An 18,687-nucleotide genomic window follows, 5' to 3' on the forward strand; every position below is an offset into this window, starting at 1 on the left:
GGTTGAAGTTGTTGTTTGTTGTTGCTTCAGGTTCAAGTGGAAAATTCTTCATACGTTGTAGTGTACTTTTTCTCTTTGCTGCATGATCTCACGTCAATGTTGTGCTGTTGCTTCCTCTGCCTACCTTCTGCTGCCTTGTGCTACTTCATAGGGAAAAGGCATCACTCATTCTGGCCCAAGAGTTTAGATGCTGAAGTACCATTCTTGAAGTAATGGCTGCTCCTAAGCAGACAGGGCTCAGTGATTAGCTTGGCAAGCTGGATCTTGGCTGTCTGGCTCACAAAAAGAAAAATTTGTTGGCTTTGGGTCTCCAAGCAAAGCTCATAGCTTTTAGTCTGAAATCAAGGTTCTGAAGTTTTCAGTCATTTTGAGAGTCCCCGCTCTCCAAGAGAATCCCTCAGGAGTTCAGTGAGTGTCCAGCAAACATTCCAGAGAGAGAGCTTCTTCTGGATGGTACTGAGAGTTTTAAAGGAAGTTTGAACCTTCTCCCAAATGGATAAAGTCACTTCCAGTTACAAAACTAGTATCTTCTAATAGCTTGGTTCTTCTGTCCATCTTAGTTGTCTTTCCTTAAATTGTAGGTCTTTGTCCTTGCTTGAGTCCATTTTGTGCTTTCTGGCTCAAGAAGGGCCTCTGGATAGATGTTGGATCACCTCTGATTTGCACCTTTGTTATGAGATTAAGTCCAGGCAGATCCTGGTACAAGCTGGAGTTCAGTCACTTGGCTTGGAATGTAAGTGGGGGTTTTGTGCAGCTGGATGCCTGCATTCCTGTATCCCTGTTAAATCTGCTGTCTTAACAGGCCTGGTGTGCCATGAAAGCATAGCAGAATGGGAAATGCCAACTTTGTCCTACAGCTTATGGTACTGAAAATCCCAAAATACTGGTAGGATGTGGAAGGTTGGGAGTCGAAGATGAGGCTCTCTTCAACATTAAAGCATTTCAAAATTGAAAAGATAACATGCATCACTGTTTTCAAACAAAGAAAGAAATGCAAATTAACAATAATACATTAAAAGTAAAGCCAAAGGCATTTGTAGATTTTGTTTCCTCATTCCAGAAACCTCTTTTTCAAAACACACATACAGTACTGATAGTATAGGTATGTCTTCTGCCCTGTAATCCTCTGTGGGCAGCACTTGGGTTTGACTTTAAAATTATCTACAAAAAAAATATTTAATTGAAAATTCATAACAGAATGCATTCCATTGCTATCCACTGTAATGAAAAATACATGCATTTTGCATTCGATATGCAACCCAAATGATGACACACTGCATACATTGACAGATTGAGCCAAGGTTTTATCAATATCTGTACTGAAATTCAGATATTTAACATTTTAAGGTATAATCAATAACATAGTATATTGAAGGTTTATATTAATTAAGGAGTCATAACTTTATGGTTCTTTTGTTATTTTTTAAAAGCATGACTTCTCATGACTTTAACATTTCTTTTCAGTGCTATGCTGATGATACTCAGGTTTATATTCCTGTCTGCAACTCTACAACAAATCAGCTCCACAACTGTCTGTCTGAACTAAGACCCTGGATGGCTAATAATTTTCTTGATCTAAATCAAAATAAAACGGAGGTACTTATAGTGGGTCCATCAGCTAAATTCCAAATTGGTCTTGGACGTCTCGGCTCTTTCTCTGTCTTTTCCAAACCTCAAGTCCGCAATCTTGGTGTTACCTTTGATAGTAACCTCTTGTAGCTGCGTTTTCCCACAATTTCCAAAATTCAGCTGCTCCAACTTAAAAAATGGGATTCAACAAAAGCCTGACGCGCAGAAATGATTCCACAGACAAAATATCTTCGTTTTTAAAAGTTTAGTTAAGTTTGAAAGTAAAACAGTTCACACAAAAAAGAAAATTAAAAATAGCAAAAAAGGAAAAATTATAATAAGAAAAAATTTAGTTCTAAGCTTAATCTTGTTACATCTTAAATCGTTACTGTCACTTATAATTTCTGAACCATTTCAAAACGGTCAGAAAACTGTATGCTTATCCAATTTCTAAACTTAAATGGGTTTATCCAGTCCCTCTTTACAGGGACCTATTCTAAACAACAACTGAGTCTTACTAACTTAAAGGGGGAAAAAGACTATACCATTGTTTATGACTATAGAAGATATTATATTCTATTCAAATAAAGCAAACATTAATATGAGTTTAACTCAAAACTTTAACTTTCTAAAATTGGCTCTTACATTTCCGGCCCCTAATTGGCTATGCAGGAGCGGAGACAATTACTATACTTTACTTCAATATGAGCCAGTTAACTTTATATTAACTATTATTTTCAAATTACTAACAATATCACTGCAACAAACATTTTAAAAATTTTATATTTCAAACTTTGGCTGTTTCTTGAAGCAGGCACAGTTTGTTCACGGGTCTGTCCAGTGTGCTGGTTTTGGTCTGCACACAAACTCTTCTGACTGCACCTTTGGCATCTGGCATTGTCTTGATGACTCGACCCATTACCCAGGAATTGCGAGGTGTAGCTTTATCTACAATTAAAACAACGTCCCCTGGTTCAAAATTTCTTCTTGGTGCAAGCCATTTTTGATGTTCTTGAAGTATTGGTAAATACTCTTTAATCCATCTTTTCCAAAACAAGTCGGCCATGTATTGAATTTGTTTCCAGCGTCTTCTTGGGTATGGTTCATTCTCTGAAACGAGTTCGGGTGGTAATTTAGGTTTTGTCTTCAGTAACATCAAGTGATTGGGTGTGAGTGGTTCTAAATCATTTGGGTCATCTGATGTCTTTGTAAGGGGTCTGTTATTGAGTATTGATTCCACTCTACACATCATTATAGGAAGGTTTTCATCATTGAGTGTTTGTTGGTTTAGTGTTGAATTTAAGATCTTTCTTATGCTCCTTATTTGTCTTTCCCACACTCCACCTTGATGAAAAGCTGATGGTGGATTGAAAATCCATTTGATTTGTTCTTGCATCATAGCGTCGCTGAGTTTTTTGTGTTCCAATTTTTTAATAGCTTCTCGTAGCTCTCTTTCTGCCCCAACAAAATTAGTTCCATTGTCTGAGCGCATGATTTTAACTTGTCCTCTTCTATCGGTAAATCGGAGTATGGCTTGGATACAAGAATCAGTGTCTAAGCTATGTGCAATCTCTATGTGCGCAGCTCTGGTTGTTAAACATGTGAAGATTACTCTGTACCTCTTAACTAGGCTTCTTCCTCTTTTGACTAGGAAGGGGCCAAAATAATCGACTCCGACATTTGTAAACGGTGGTTGGTTTGGTGCTAGGCGATCTTCTGGCAAATCTGCCATTTTTTGCTCACCTACTTTCGCATTGTATCTTCTGCACGTTGTGCACTTTGAAATTATTTTTCTGATAGCTGAATTCGCTTGTGGTATCCAGTATTTCTGGCGTAACTGTGCGAGCACATAGTTGCGCCCACAATGTCCAATTCGTTTATGAATGTGTTGCAATATGAGAGAAGCAACATGTGAATGCTTGTGAAGAACTGCAGGATGTTTAGCTTCTTCAGGCATTGCACCTTTGCAGAGTCTTCCTCCAACTCTCAGTATTCCATCTTGTATGATTGGGTCAAGTTTATAGATTTGACTGTTCTTTTTAACACAAGTCTTTTTCTTTAAAGCCTTTAATTCTTCTGGAAATTCTTGCTGTTGGCTGAGGCGGATAAGCTCTGATTCGGCTTTAATTAAATCGTCTAAGGAAATTGGATTTGTTTTTAAAGTCAGTTTATACTTTTTCATGTGCTTTGCAATGAGTGATTTTTGTCCTTCTGGATCACTTTTAGTCTGACTGACTTCTAATTGAAATGTTTTTCTTTCATTTCTTAAGTTCAGCATTAAGTCTTTAAACTTGAGAAACCAAGCCGTTGCTTTCTTCAAGCGATGCCAATCTGAAAAATAGGTGATTAGTTTGTTGATGGGCTCGGTTGCTTCCTCTATTTTTGTCATGTTAACTGCACAGGTTTTAACTTCTTGATCATCTTCAGTGAGTAAATCGTTTGGTTGATCTGGTCTTTTTGGCCACTCAATTTTAGGCTTCAATAAGAAACTTGGACCTTGTGACCATGTGGTGCTTTTGAGAAAGTTTTCTATGCTTAGCCCTCTGGATGTTTGATCAGCCGGATTAAGGGCAGATGTGACATACCTCCACTGTGAAGGCTGTGAATGATCTCTGATCACGGAGATTCTGTTGGCAACCAAGGTTCTTGAACCGAGTGCTTTCATTTGAAATGCATTTTAGCACCGTGGTGCTATCAGTCCAAAATGTAGATTCTTCTAAGGGCATTTGAAGCTCACCTTTAAGCATTTTGTCCATTTTAACTGCCACAACAGCTGCAGTCAGCTCCAATCTTGGAATCGTGACCTGTTTCAATGGTGCAACTCTTGACTTGCCCATCAGGAATGTTGCCTTCATTGGTAAAGACAAGGTAAGTGACAGTGCCATATCCATCTTCACTAGCATCTGCAAAATAATGCATTTGTGCTATCTTTATGGTTCCAAACCCAGTAGGTTTGAAGCATCTGTTCACTTTATAGTTTGTAAGTAACTGCAAATCATCCATCCATTTTTTCCATTTCTGAATGTGTTTGACTTCTACTTCTTCATCCCACCCAAATTTCTCTTTGCATAAGTCTCTTAGAATAAGTTTTGCTGGCAATAGGGCGGGTGCTAGAAAATCAAGTGGATCATAAACTAAGCTAACAACAGACAGAATACCACGCCTTGTAGCGGGCTTGTTTTGTAACTTAATCTGAAATTTAAAACTATCCGTTTCTGTGCACCACTGGACACCCAGGGCACGCTCTGTGGGAAGGAGACTGTGACTCAAATCTAAGTCCTTTTGTTCATGAGCTCTGTCTTCTTCTGGTATAGACAATAAAACTTCTCTGTTGTTACTCACCCACTTAGTCAAATGAAATCCCCCTTTGAGGCATAGAGCTTGGAGGTCCTTTGCCAGCTTTATAGCTTGTTCTTCTGTTGTCACTGACCTTAAGCAGTCATCCACATAGAAGTTATTGAGAACGGTGTTAACAGCTTCCTCAGGAAATGTATCTTTGGCATCTTCGGCTGTTCTACGCAAAGCATAAGAAGCACAACTGGGTGAAGAAGTAGCACCAAAAAAAATGTACTGTCATTTTGTATTCTTCAAGGTCTTTATTTAAATTACCTTCAGGCCACCACAAAAAACGTAAAAGATCAGTGTCTCTATCTGGTACTTTAACTTGGTAGAACATTGACTTAATATCTGCCACTAGTGCTACTGGCTCCTTTCTGAATCTTTTACGGACGCCAATGAGTGAGTTAGTTAGTTAGGTCGGGGCCTTTTAATAATTGCTCATTAAGTGAGACTCCCTGGTAGGTGGCTGTGCAGTCAAAGACCACTCGAATTTTATTTTTCTTTGGATGATACACACCGTGATGTGGGATGTACCACACTGCCTTCGTTGCAATTTAGGTTTTCTTTGGGTACCTTAACGGTGTAACCATTGTCTATAATGTCTTTCATGAAGGCTTTATAGTCTCCGTGGAAACCTGAATTTTTGCTCAGTTTTCTTTTGAGTCCAATAGCACGCTGTTCAGCAATACAGCGATTGTTTGGCATTATAAGTGTTTCATCCTTCAAAGGCAAATTTAAAGAATAATGGCCACCTACCAGTCTTGCAGATTCCGAGGCTATGCGCATGAACTTGATGTCCTCCTGTGACATCTCCTCCTTTTCTTCACAGCTGCGTTCTGGAAAATCTGTGTTATACTGTTGCAGTAACATATCCTCAATCTCTGTTATCGACACATGATTGGTTGAATGTTTGGGTAGCTTACCATTTTGTTTTGCTAGGTCATCTGTCTCTTTGTATGGTCCACCAACCACCCATCCAAGTGCAGTCTTCATTGCATAGGGTCCACCTCCTTGGCAAGGTATAATTCGTGACTCCTTGAGGATTTCTGGGTAGTTGTTTCCTATTAAAAGATCAACTTCAGAGTCAATATGAGTTAGACGTACCTCTTTAAGATATGGCCACTTATCGATGTCTTCTTGTAGTGGAATATTTTCTCTGTCCACTGGAATGGAGACCTGTGTAAAGACCTTTGGCAAATCAATATATTTATCATCATTGAGACTGCAGACTTGTAAATCTGTCAAGATAGAACTTTGAGTTAACACCTTTGAATCATCATCATAATTATTCATGGTTTTGAACAATGCTTGAGTTCTTATCCCTTGAAGGTTTAATTGTCTCTGAAGCCTTTCAGTGCAAATTGTTACTGTACTGCCTTGGTCTATAAAGGCGTATGTTTCTACATACCTTTCACCTTTCTTAGATTTTACCTTAACAGGAACTACTAGTAATGCACATTCTTCTCCGGCCCCAGTAAAGGCACAAGTTCCAGTCTCAGTTTCCCTTTCAGTAGATTTCGCCACACTAGCTGTAGATTTAGACATTGCCCCGGAATCCTTTTTGATATGCAGGATGTCTGGGTGCTGAAAAGAACATGTCTGACATTTCATTCTTTCTTTACAGTTCTTACCAAGATGCCCATGTTTGAGACAACGAAAACATAAACCTTTAGATTTTAAAAAGTCAATTCTTTCTTTGTGCGGCAATTCTTTGATTTTACTACATTCAGCAAGCATATGTTGACCGTGGCAGAATACACAAGGATTTTTAAATGCACAGTTATCACTAACAGACCTTTCAACAAAGGTTTCTCTTGCCTCCTTTTCATCGACATCAGAAATACTTGTGGTAAAAATACTTCCTGATCTATGTCTGTATTTCTGAGGAGAATCAAGCTTTTCAGTCTTTTCCTTTTTCTCTTTTCTGCCAAAAATAGGATGCATAAGTATCTTAGCCTGTTTATGTAAAAAGATAGTTAAATCGCTAATGTCAATCTCTCTTTCTTCTTCTTCAATTTCATAAGCTTCGTTACTCCACATAATTTGTAACATGCGTGGGAGTTTTGAAAGTATAGTACGGAAATTTTCATTGCTATTAAATGCATCTCTGTGTCTTGCTTATAGTCATAGAGTCGATACAGTTATCAAGAAATGTTGCATAGTCTCTCAAGGCATCTCCATCATCTTGTTTTATTTGAGGCAATTTCAATGCCTTACTTATGTAGGTATCTATTACAAACGCTTGGTTGCCATAGTAACTTTCAGGTTGTTTTATAGCTTTTTTATAACCTTCCTCTGGTGGCAATTGTGTACAACCATTAATCATTTCTCGAGGTGGACCTCTTGTATATTTAATCAAGTAATCTAATTTATCTTGTGGGTCTTCTAGTATTTGACCTACAGCGTGATCGAAGGCTCTAATGAAATCTGCATAGGCAAGTGGGTCACCTGAAAATAAGGGGACCTGTCTATGTGGTACTTCACCTCGTGGTGCTGGGGTTGGTGCTGTAGGTGGAGTAGTAGCTCTGTTTTGTTGAGTTAACGAAGCCAAGCCATTGGTCATTTCGGTAATTGCTTTCTGACATTCTGCTTGATTTCGCACTAATACATCTAGCAAATCATTTTTAGAGCTTTCAGTGTTGATTTTTGCGCAAGTTGTTTAGAACAGGTCCCTGTAAAGAGGGACTGGATAAACCCATTTAAGTTTAGAAATTGGATAAGCATACAGTTTTCTGACTAAAATGTAGCTGCGTTTTCCCAAAATTTCCAAAATTCAGCTGCTCCAACTTAAAAAATGGGATTCAACAAAAGCCTGACGCGCAGAAATGATTCCACAGACAAAATATCTTCGTTTTTAAAAGTTTAGTTAAGTTTGAAAGTAAAACAGTTCACACAAAAAAGAAAATTAAAAATAGCAAAAAAGGAAAAATTATAATAAGAAAAAATTTAGTTCTAAGCTTAATCTTGTTACATCTTAAATCGTTACTAGTCACTTATAATTTCTGAACCATTTCAAAACGGTCAGAAAACTGTATGCTTATCCAATTTCTAAACTTAAATGGGTTTATCCAGTCCCTCTTTACAGGGACCTGTTCTAAACAACAACTGAGTTTATTATCTCACTGTATCTCAGTTATGGACCTGTTCTAAACAACAACTGAGTTTATTATCTCACTGTATCTCAGTTATAGCAAGAAGATTCTATCTCTTACTAACTTAAAGGGGGAAAAAGACTATACCATTGTTTATGACTATAGAAGATATTATATTCTATTCAAATAAAGCAAACATTAATATGAGTTTAACTCAAAACTTTAACTTTCTAAAATTGGCTCTTATGCCTCTCTTTTGAGAAACAAGTAAATTCTGTAGTCAAGAGTTGCTTTTTCCAACTTCGTCTATTAGGTAAGATAAAGCCTTTTTTTATCTTCTAGGGATCTTGAGATAGCTACTCATGCGTTTATTTTTTCTCGCCTCGATTACTGCAACTCGCTGTATTCTGGGATTAACAAATCCCTGATACACAGGTTACAGTTGGTCCAAAATGCTGCTGCTCGCTTTCTGGTTGGGGCAAGAAAGTATGACTCTGTTTCTCCTATTTTAGCTTCTTTACACTGGCTGCCTGTCAGTTTTCGAATTAATTTTAAAATCTAGCTGCTAGTTTTTAAATCTTTACATGGGCTTACTCCTGCCTATTTATCTGAACTGTGTGTTTTACACCAGCCATCTAGAGTGCTTAGATCTTCTGGTCAGCTGTCTCTGGTCGTCCCTCATACCAAGTGTAAAACCAAGGGGGACAGGGCTTTTGCAGCTGCTGCTACTCGCCTGTGGAACTCTTTACCTCATCATATAAAGGAGTCGTCTACAATTGAACTGTTCAAAACAAGACTAAAGACTCATTTCTATTCACTTGCATTCCGTGACCTTCAGTAATACTGATGGTTTCATCTTTGTGATTATATAACATTACTTCTATTTTTTATGTATATAACATTACTTCTATTTATTATGTATTTTATTTTATATTCATATATTTTATTTCTATTTATGTTTTATCTTAATTGTTTTGTTTTTCTTTTATTCTATTATTGTAAAGCACTTTGGCCACAGCATTACTATGTTGTTTTAAATGTGCTATATAAATAAATTGACATTGACTTCTCTGTTATCTTCCATACATTTAAATTAAGATCATAGTAAGAGCTAAGAGCAGACCATTTTTACCATTTATTTAATTTACTTAGATAAATATGTTAACTTTAAAGAAAAAAAAAGGTTATGAAATTTGCATTTTTGTTTAAAAGATGGTAAATTGCTCTTACTTAATTTGTCATAGGTAGTCAGTAACTGATATGATTTGAATTAGGTAACTAGTGTAGTGGAGAAAAACCTGTTCTAGCTTGAAAGAAAACACACTGAGCTTCTGGACGAGCAATCGGAAAAAGACTTTATTGCATAGAGCACAAAACCAACTAATTTCAATGCAGTGAGTGCCATTAGTCCTTTGGAACCTTATATTTATTACAGTTCTTATCACAAGACTACCTCACTCTACATATTTGTCATTAGTATCTGACTCCCGGTACCCTACTCCTACATTCCTTTGTTTTTTGCTTACACCACCAATATTTTCTACTGTTTTATGGGCATTAATAATTTTCTGATAGATATAAATGCTATGCTTAATGAGCATTTATAGTTTTTTAATGGACATAATTGCTTTTTGTCCATTATCTGCCACCATTATCTTGACCCGAGAAGCATGTTGCCATCTGGCCAAAGGAGTGACCACCTCTTAACAGTCACATTCTCATCCCAGATTACTTTGCGAATAAAAAGTACAGGCATAAGCCTTGCTTGAAGCCATTGGTTACAATATGTATACATATACATATGTGTCACTTTGAATGCATACAAATTCTCTATATGCTTATGAATTCTCTATGCTAGTTACTTACTGTATCTGTCTGTTAATCTGTTTGACAAGTGAACATGAAAAATGTATTTATGTGTTTGCATCATTGTCTTTATTATAATGTTCCTAGTCTTTAATATAGGATGAGATAAGTTAAACACAGATAGAATTAAAAATGCTTTGCATGTGTGTAGCAAGGCTACATAAAACGACAAGTGGGTTGGCTTTCTGGACTGGCTGTCACTTTCTTATATGGCTGGGAGGGTGTCGACGAACAAGTTCTGGGAGGACCCCGCCCGGTAAGGATTCCAGCTGCCAGTTGCCGGCGTCATGTTTCTATGACATCTAAGCAGGGAAAGGATGTTTCGGTGGGAAACTTTTCTTATTGGTGGGTTGAGGAGGGGGTGGAGGCAAAAGGCAAGGAGCGCGGCTATCTACGCTTAAAGAATATTTCATGATCAGACTTCACCCAGTGACGTCTGCTATTTGTGGGTGGCCAACCTGAAATTAAAACAGTGAGGCAAATCCCCAAGAAGAGGCCAGGGGTTGTGGTATATAGACCCGAAGTTCTCCAGGTGCTCCTGTTGGTGAGTCAGACTCGTGTCTAAGTTCTTCGGGATAGCCAGCCAGGAAGCCATTTTTGCCCGAGTACTGCTTTTTTTTCCCCTCCATCATGCAGTAAGAACTTTACTACAGGATTCTTTGCCGTTTCACAGACTACATTTAATATGTCTCTTTTGAGATCTTATTTCTTTGTGTGTTTCAAACCGGAGATTAAGATTTGGCCGCTGGGGGTAGAGAGGCTGGGGAGGGTATCTGGAGGAAAAAAGGGACCACTAATGAGCACTCAGTCACCGGGTATGTAAATATATCAGCGTTGGATTACAATATACTTAACCAGTCCAACTTCCATCTGATTTCTTTCAAGTATTGGGGGGTGGGGCACGTATAGGGGAGAAGAGGGGCCGAGGACTGAGTATTTTAATGCTATTATATCCTTCAAACAACGTCCACTTCCCTCTCAGGTGGTGAACTGTAGTAATCTCGTCCCGTATTGGGCAATTGTTACATGTGTGTTGTTAAGGGAATGTTTAGCTGAAAAATGTTTTGGAAAATGATTTCTTAGAAGGAGAAGGAGCCGTGAACTTTCTAACACTTTAAGTTTACAGATGTCAAAAATGTTTGCTAGTGGGAGGTGGTTTTCACAGGAATTACAAAAAAGATGCATATTAATTAGCAGAATTAATAATATTTAACCATTCTCTAGGGTAAATGAAATTAAATGTATAATATTCAGAACAAAATTGTTTTTTTTTTAATACTGCTGTGACGATTAGCTGCAAAATAAAAATAAAAGTTCTTTCTCTGTGAGTTTGCATTATTTTGTTTCTGGAACAATTCTGTGATAAATTGTACTAAATCAGTAGATTAAGTAGAAGGTTTGAGGTGTTGTTTTTATATCTTACTAGGTGGTGTGCAAATACATTGAAAATCCAGTGCTGTTCAAGAGGGAAGAAATTGGAATGGTAAAGTTTGATATTCGCTATATAGTTCTCCTCCGTTCAGTAAGGCCATTACAGCTTTACGCCTACAACGTTTTCTGGTTACGATTTGCCAACAGGTACTTGAATGATATTTACAAAGAATTGTTATTTAATTACTTTTTTGTTACATCATTTTTACAACTAAACAATTAACATTAATGTATTTGAATTTAATTCAGCTAATGTGGGCCTTATATTGGCTTTCTTAAACTACACTGGCTTTAATATTAGTTTCTCAAACTTACTCAGTACTGGAAAGTAGTGGCCTCCATGGGGTGGTTGGTACAGTCATATACTCAGACATGAAATGGACAGAGGCACCATATGAGAGTGTAAGAGTGTGGCAACTAAGGAAGAGTTTGAGGAGAAGAGAGGGAGCAACTAATTCATTGGATGCAGAGGCTCTTTCATTTCAAGCCATAGATTGGGAATAAGGCCTCAATGTCCCAGAGCTGAATTTGTGGGTTATAAAATTAATAGATGTATATTATGGGCAATGTTTTGACATAATTCTGTATTTCTATGGAACTGATAGCTTCTTGCATACTTTTAAGAGTTTTAGAATAGCATATTTATGAGTTCGCCAAGCTCCCTGTCACTAGCTAGTGATTGGTGATTTAGTTTTTAATCACATCCTAAATAATTTAATGCCTTGAATTAGAACATGTGGCCTTAAACTCAAAGGAAAAATTATAAGAATTGAATGCAGTATAATACATTTGGCACAGCAGACATGTTTCTGCTGCCAATTCTACCAGCAACCTTGGCAATCAACAGTTATTTCATTAGCAGCTATTTGGGGATCATGATGCTAATTGCCATTAACACTTACTTTACAAGATATGCTAAAAAGCAATCACTACCCAAGATGTCAGATGTTGTAACATGGCACATATTATTTTTTACAATGCTTTCAATTGGTATGGATTTACAGGTGCTGGTCATAAAATTAGAATATCATGACAAAGTTGATTTATTTCAGTAATTCCATTCAAAAAGTGAAACGTGTATATTAGATTCATTCATTATACACAGACTGATGTATTTCAAATGTTTTATTTCTTTTAATGTTGATGATTATAACTGACAACTAATGAAAGTTCCAAATTCAGTATCTCGGAAAATTAGAATATTGTGAAAAGGTTCAATATTGAAGACACCTGGTGCCACACTCTAATCAGCTAATTAACTCAAAACACCTGCAAAAGCCTTTAAATGGTCTCTCAGTCTAGTTCTGTAGGCTACACAATCATGGGGAAGACTGCTGACTTGACAGTTGTCCAAAAGACGACCATTGACACCTTGCACAAGGAGGGCAAGACACAAAAGGTCATTGCTAAAGAGGCTGGCTGTTCACAGAGCTCTGTGTCCAAGCACATTAATAGAGAGGCGAAGGGAAGGACAAGATGTGGTAGAAAAAAGTGTACAAGCAATAGGGATAACCACACCCTGGAGAGGATTGTGAAACAAAACCCATTCAAAAATGTGGGGGAGATTCACAAAGAGTGGACTGCAGCTGGAGTCAGTGCTTCCAGAACCACCACGCACAGACATATGCAAGACATGGGTTTCAGCTGTCGCATTCCTTGTGTCACACCACTCTTGAACAAGAGACAGCGTCAGAAGCGTCTCCATCCATCCATCCATCCATTATCCAACGTCTCGCCTGGGCGAAAGACAAAAAGGACTGGACTGCTGCTGAGTGGTCCAAAGTTATGTTCTCTGATGAAAGTAAATTTTGCATTTCCTTTGGAAATCAAGGTCCCAGAGTCTGGAGGAAGAGAGGAGAGGCACAGAATCCACGTTGCGTGAGGTCCAGTGTAAAGTTTCCACAGTCAGTGATGGTTTGGGGTGCCATGTCATCTGCTGGTGTTGGTCCATTGTGTTTTCTGAGATCCAAGGTCAACGCATCCGTGTACCAGGAAGTTTTAGAGCACTTCATGCTTCCTGCTGCTGACGAACTTTATGGAGATGCAGATTTCATTTTCCAACAGGACCTGGCACCTGCACACAGTGCCAAAGCTACCAGTACCTGGTTTAAGGATCATGGCATCCCTGTTCTTGATTGGCCAGCAAACTCACCTGACCTTAACCCCATAGAAAATCTATGGGGTATTGTGAAGAGGAAGATGCAATACGCCAGACCCAACAATTCAGAAGAGCTGAAGGCCACTATAAGAGCAACATGGGCTCTCATAACACCTGAGCAGTGCCACAGACTGATCGACCCCATGCCACGCCACATTGCTGCAGTAATCCAGGCCAAAGGAGCCCCAACTAAATATTGAGTGCTGTACATGCTCATACTTTCCATGTTCATACCTTTCAGTTGGCCAACATTTCTAAAAATCCTTTTTTTGCATTGGTCTTAATTGATATTCTAATTTTCCAAGATACTGAATTTGGGACTTTCATTAGTTGTCAGTTATAATCATCAACATTAAAAGAAATAAACATTTGAAATACATCAGTCTGTGTGTAATGAATGAATCTAATATACAAGTTTAACTTTTTGAATGGAATTACTGAAATAAATCAACTTTGTCATGATGTTCTAATTTTATGACCAGCACCTGTATATATACAGTGGTGTGAAAAACTATTTGCCCCCTTCCTGATTTCTTATTCTTTTGCATGTTTGTCACACAAAATGTTTCTGATCATCAAACACATTTAACCATTAGTCAAATATAACACAAGTAAACACAAAATGCAGTTTGTAAATGGTGGTTTTTATTATTTAGGGAGAAAAAAAAATCCAAACCTACATGGCCCTGTGTGAAAAAGTAATTGCCCCCTGAATCTAATAACTGGTTGGGCCACCCTTAGCAGCAATAACTGCAATCAAGCGTTTGTGATAACTTGCAATGAGTCTTTTACAGCGCTCTGCAGGAATTTTGGCCCACTCATCTTTGCAAAATTGTTGTAATTCAGCTTTATTTGAGGGTTTTCTAGCATGAACCGCCTTTTTAAGGTTATGCCATAGCATCTCAATTGGATTCAGGTCAGGACTTTGACTAGGCCACTCCAAAGTCTTCATTTTGTTTTTCTTCAGCCATTCAGAGGTGGATTTGCTGGTGTGTTTTGGGTCATTGTCCTGTTGCAGCACCCAAGATCGCTTCAGCTTGAGCTGACGAACAGATGGCCGGACATTCTCCTTCAGGATTTTTTGGTAGACAGTAGAATTCATGGTTCCATCTATCACAGCAAGCCTTCCAGGTCCTGAAGCAGCAAAACAACCCCAGACCATCACACTACCACCACCATATTTTACTGTTGGTATGATGTTCTTTTTCTGAAATGCTGTGTTCCTTTTACGCCAGATGTAACGGGACATTTGCCTTCCAAAAAGTTCAACTTTTGACTCATCAGTCCACAAGGTATTTTCCCAAAAGTCTTGGCAATCATTGAGATGTTTCTTAGCAAAATTGAGACGAGCCCTAATGTTCTTTTTGCTTAACAGTGGTTTGTGTCTTGGAAATCTGCCATGCAGGCCGTTTTTGCCCAGTCTCTTTCTTATGGTGGAGTCGTGAACACTGACCTTAATTGAGGCAAGTGAGGCCTGCAGTTCTTTAGACGTTGTCCTGGGGTCTTTTGTGACCTCTCGGATGAGTCGTCTCTGCGCTCTTGGGGTAATTTTGGTCGGCCGGCCACTCCTGGGAAGGTTCACCACTGTTCCATGTTTTTGCCATTTGTGGATAATGGCTCTCACTGTGGTTCACTGGAGTCCCAAAGCTTTAGAAATGGCTTTATAACCTTTACCAGACTGATAGATCTCAATTACTTCTGTTCTCATTTGTTCCTGAATTTCTTTGGATCTTGGCATGATGTCTAGCTTTTGAGGTGCTTTTGGTCTACTTCTCTGTGTCAGGCAGCTCCTATTTAAGTGATTTCTTGATTGAAACAGGTGCGGCAGTAATCAGGCCTGGGGGTGGCTACGGAAATTGAACTCAGGTGTGATACACCACAGTTAGGTTATTTTTTAACAAGGGGGCAATTACTTTTTCACACAGGGCCATGTAGGTTTGGATTTTTTTTCTTCCTAAATAATAAATACCATCATTTAAAAACTGCATTTTGTGTTTACTTGTGTTATATTTGACTAATGGTTAAATGTGTTTGATGATCAGAAACATTTTGTGTGACAAACATGCAAAAGAATAAGAAATCAGGAAGGGGGCAAATAGTTTTTCACACCACTGTATATGTATATATACTAGACATTAAGCCCGTTACAATAATGGGCGCTAGAACAGTAGTGCATAAACATTAGTATTTTGCAAGAAGCCTAAAGTAAAATAATAATAAAAATAAAATAGAAACGTATATGACAATACAGTAAGTATAATTAATATTACATTTATCCTCTCCTCTGTGGCTGTTGATTGATGTGTTGTGTATGTTTGAAGATCTCCTATCCTGCCTCTCTTTATTTTAGCTTGCTGTGGCGTCTCTCCAGCAAGTACTGTGCAGTTCCCCAGCAAGTATTTTAATCTGTACTGGCGTGCAGCTGATTATTGTATGTGTGGCGTCTCCCCAGCAATGGATTTTATGCGCGCGGCCACGAGTACCCAATCAGCACTCTCCCCAGCAATGATGTCCTTTATTAAAGAATGCCCCACGCATGCACACTTCACCAGAAGACACACACACACAGACACATGGACGCACACAGGGATTTTATTAAAGAGGATATATATATATATTTTTTTTTTTTTTTTTTTTCTTTTTCAGAACTTTCTAATCAGAATTCTCTTATTCACCCTATGACTTCTTAGGTTTTCTTCTAGTTAGCAATGTTTTTCTTTTCAGATCACTAAGGATGTACATGTCTCGTATGCTGGTGATTCTAAGATGGTTGAGCATGTGTGTGTGTGTGTGTGTGAGTCCATAGACACTATAATATACTAGCATTCTCTTTAAACCATTCTGCACTAAGGTTTTTTGGCATTATTGCACCTAAATTACATACCCAAAAATAAAATGGCCATTATTCTGCTTATGTAATAAAAGAGCTGTAAATGGGCGAAGAGTAGCAAGTACGATACTTGCAATTTTTAAGTTTAAGTCTTTATATGAATAAAACCTTTGTGTACACCAATATCAACTAAATAAAACACAAAAAGGCACTTTAGGGGTTTCTGCCCCAACAAAACCAAAACATTTTATGATGCACAACCCTGGAATCAATTTTCTTTTGTGCCCCAGTCTGTCAGCTATCATTGTGCCAGGTTTAGGGATTGGGATTGCAAAATTAAACTGATTCAATGGCCCCTGTTTTTGGAAACATTTAGTCTGTTGCACCTAAACAATCTCTCAAAACAAGTATTGCAGTTGCAGTTATATTTTTTATTAATTAGAAAAAATACACCTATACACACAAACACTTTATCACTTTGAAGTAACAAGTAACCAATTTATAACTATAAATGTATAATTAATAGCTCATCCAAACTTTTACTTTCGAAATTATTTTCCATGCTAGTCCTTAAAGCCAATTCTATTTTACAAAAGACACAGAGAAAGCTTACATTTTGTACAACAGAATGGGGTTTTTGTACTGCAATTTACCCATCTTCTCCTGCCTTCTGGTGCAGTTGCCCTACAAAGGTTTGTTTATTTTTTATTTCTTTTTTCTTACATTTCATGTTAGGAATAAACTAATTACATACATTCATTTTCATTCCAGCATCTTCCAGTGCTCGGTTGCAAAGTTTAGGACAATGCCTTTGCTGGCAGCCCTGGATGTTGAGCAAAAAACAGGCAGCCCTGAGCTCAGAACTAATCTTATAGACACATACACCTAAACTAGCATTTTAGGTGTACTTTTGAGTTGTACTGTAGATAGCAGTCGCTGGGTCACAAGCGCATGAGATTTGTTCACGGTATAATCTCCCTCACTTCTGCCACTACTACTGAAGGGATCAATAGAGCTGTGTAAGATTTTTTTTATATAATCTTGCTTGTTTTTGACTTTGGGTTATGGGGGGAGCACGATTAAAAACAGGATTAAAAAAATATCTCACTGCACAGTCAATCCCTTCATTTCACAGGGTGGGGAATTATACCATGAACAAGCTACTAGATCTATTTATGAAAAATAATTGTTTTCAAATCTGTTATTTTGCAGCTTTTAACTACTGCTTCTGTCTTCATACCAATAAATTAAGAAAAAACTTTCCCTTACTACTTAAAAGTTCTACTTATAAACAGCTTCTGTTTATGTGTTACATTTTATAACTATTTGTAACATTTTATGTAAAAAATTCTTGTTTTGAATTATTCTGAACTCATTAGTTACTTTTTCCCAGGCCATTTTCCTTGGACCACTTTGATGATTATCAGAAACACTTTACTGTTATGAACTATGAAGAAGGAGCCCATCTTAAACAGGTGTGTTTAAATCTAGGAGATAAGTCAGTCAGTATGTTTTTTATGTAGCACCTTGAGAAGCATGCACCACCACCAAGCATTTAACATAAATACAATTAAAAGCAAATTTACAGAAACTAGGAGAAAGTAGGAAGTAAGGGTGCCCCCACTTTTTAATACCGTTATATATTTCATCTTGTACACAATGCTGATTATCTGCAACAGTATTATTATATATCACTCTCCTTAGCTCCCCCTCCTCATAATCATGTCAAGATTAAAAGAAAAGAACAGTCTGTGTTATCATGATATTTCCCTCTACTTACCCCTATTTTGTTCAGGGATAAGTGTACTCATTGGGTTCATTACCGGGTTGGTCTACTGTCACACCTTAACATTAATGCACACACTCAGATATACACATACACACAGACCCTAACCACAACAGTGCTGTATGAATGACATATACACAACTGGTTAATCTTTAGCACGTTTAACCACACAAGTGCCTTATAATAACATATGCACAACTTGTCACTCTCTTAGCACTTCAAGAGACTAACTTATTATCTGACAAGCGACAAAGAATGTTTTAAATATATCTGAAACCTAAATATTACTTTGGTGTCTAGGAACATATTTAAACATACAAAGGCTCAATATCCTTGGATATGGGACATTTATCAACCAAGAATGCCCTGCTTTATGTATTGTTCCCTACTATTGGATGTATCTCTCACCCTCAGCCTTAATAAACCTTGCAGATCAGAGTATATGGAAAACTTTGACTGCCCCAGGTGCTCTTAATATATACCTTATTACTTTAGTCACTCTAGATATGAAGATAAAGTTAAAAGTAGAGTGGTATTTATTACATAACTAATAATACCATATAGAACATGGAATAATTGGAAATAAGATTGATAGTAAAGCCTGGCTATATATAAT

General features: G+C 37.6%; 1 protein-coding gene across 1 annotated transcript in view; it reads left to right on the forward strand.

The window, feature by feature from the left end:
• The window catches only part of ttll12 (tubulin tyrosine ligase-like family, member 12), a 102,857-nt gene that overhangs the window by 64,913 nt on the left and 19,257 nt on the right, over positions 1-18,687 (forward strand). The window contains exons 10-11 of the mRNA XM_028817741.2: positions 11,293-11,444; positions 17,679-17,760. Of these exons, the coding sequence (XP_028673574.1) occupies positions 11,293-11,444; positions 17,679-17,760 (234 nt within the window). The remainder of the gene's footprint in view (positions 1-11,292; positions 11,445-17,678; positions 17,761-18,687) is intronic.

This window comes from Erpetoichthys calabaricus, chromosome 1, assembly GCF_900747795.2.
Source record: "Erpetoichthys calabaricus chromosome 1, fErpCal1.3, whole genome shotgun sequence".
NCBI classification, from domain to species: domain Eukaryota; kingdom Metazoa; phylum Chordata; class Cladistia; order Polypteriformes; family Polypteridae; genus Erpetoichthys; species Erpetoichthys calabaricus.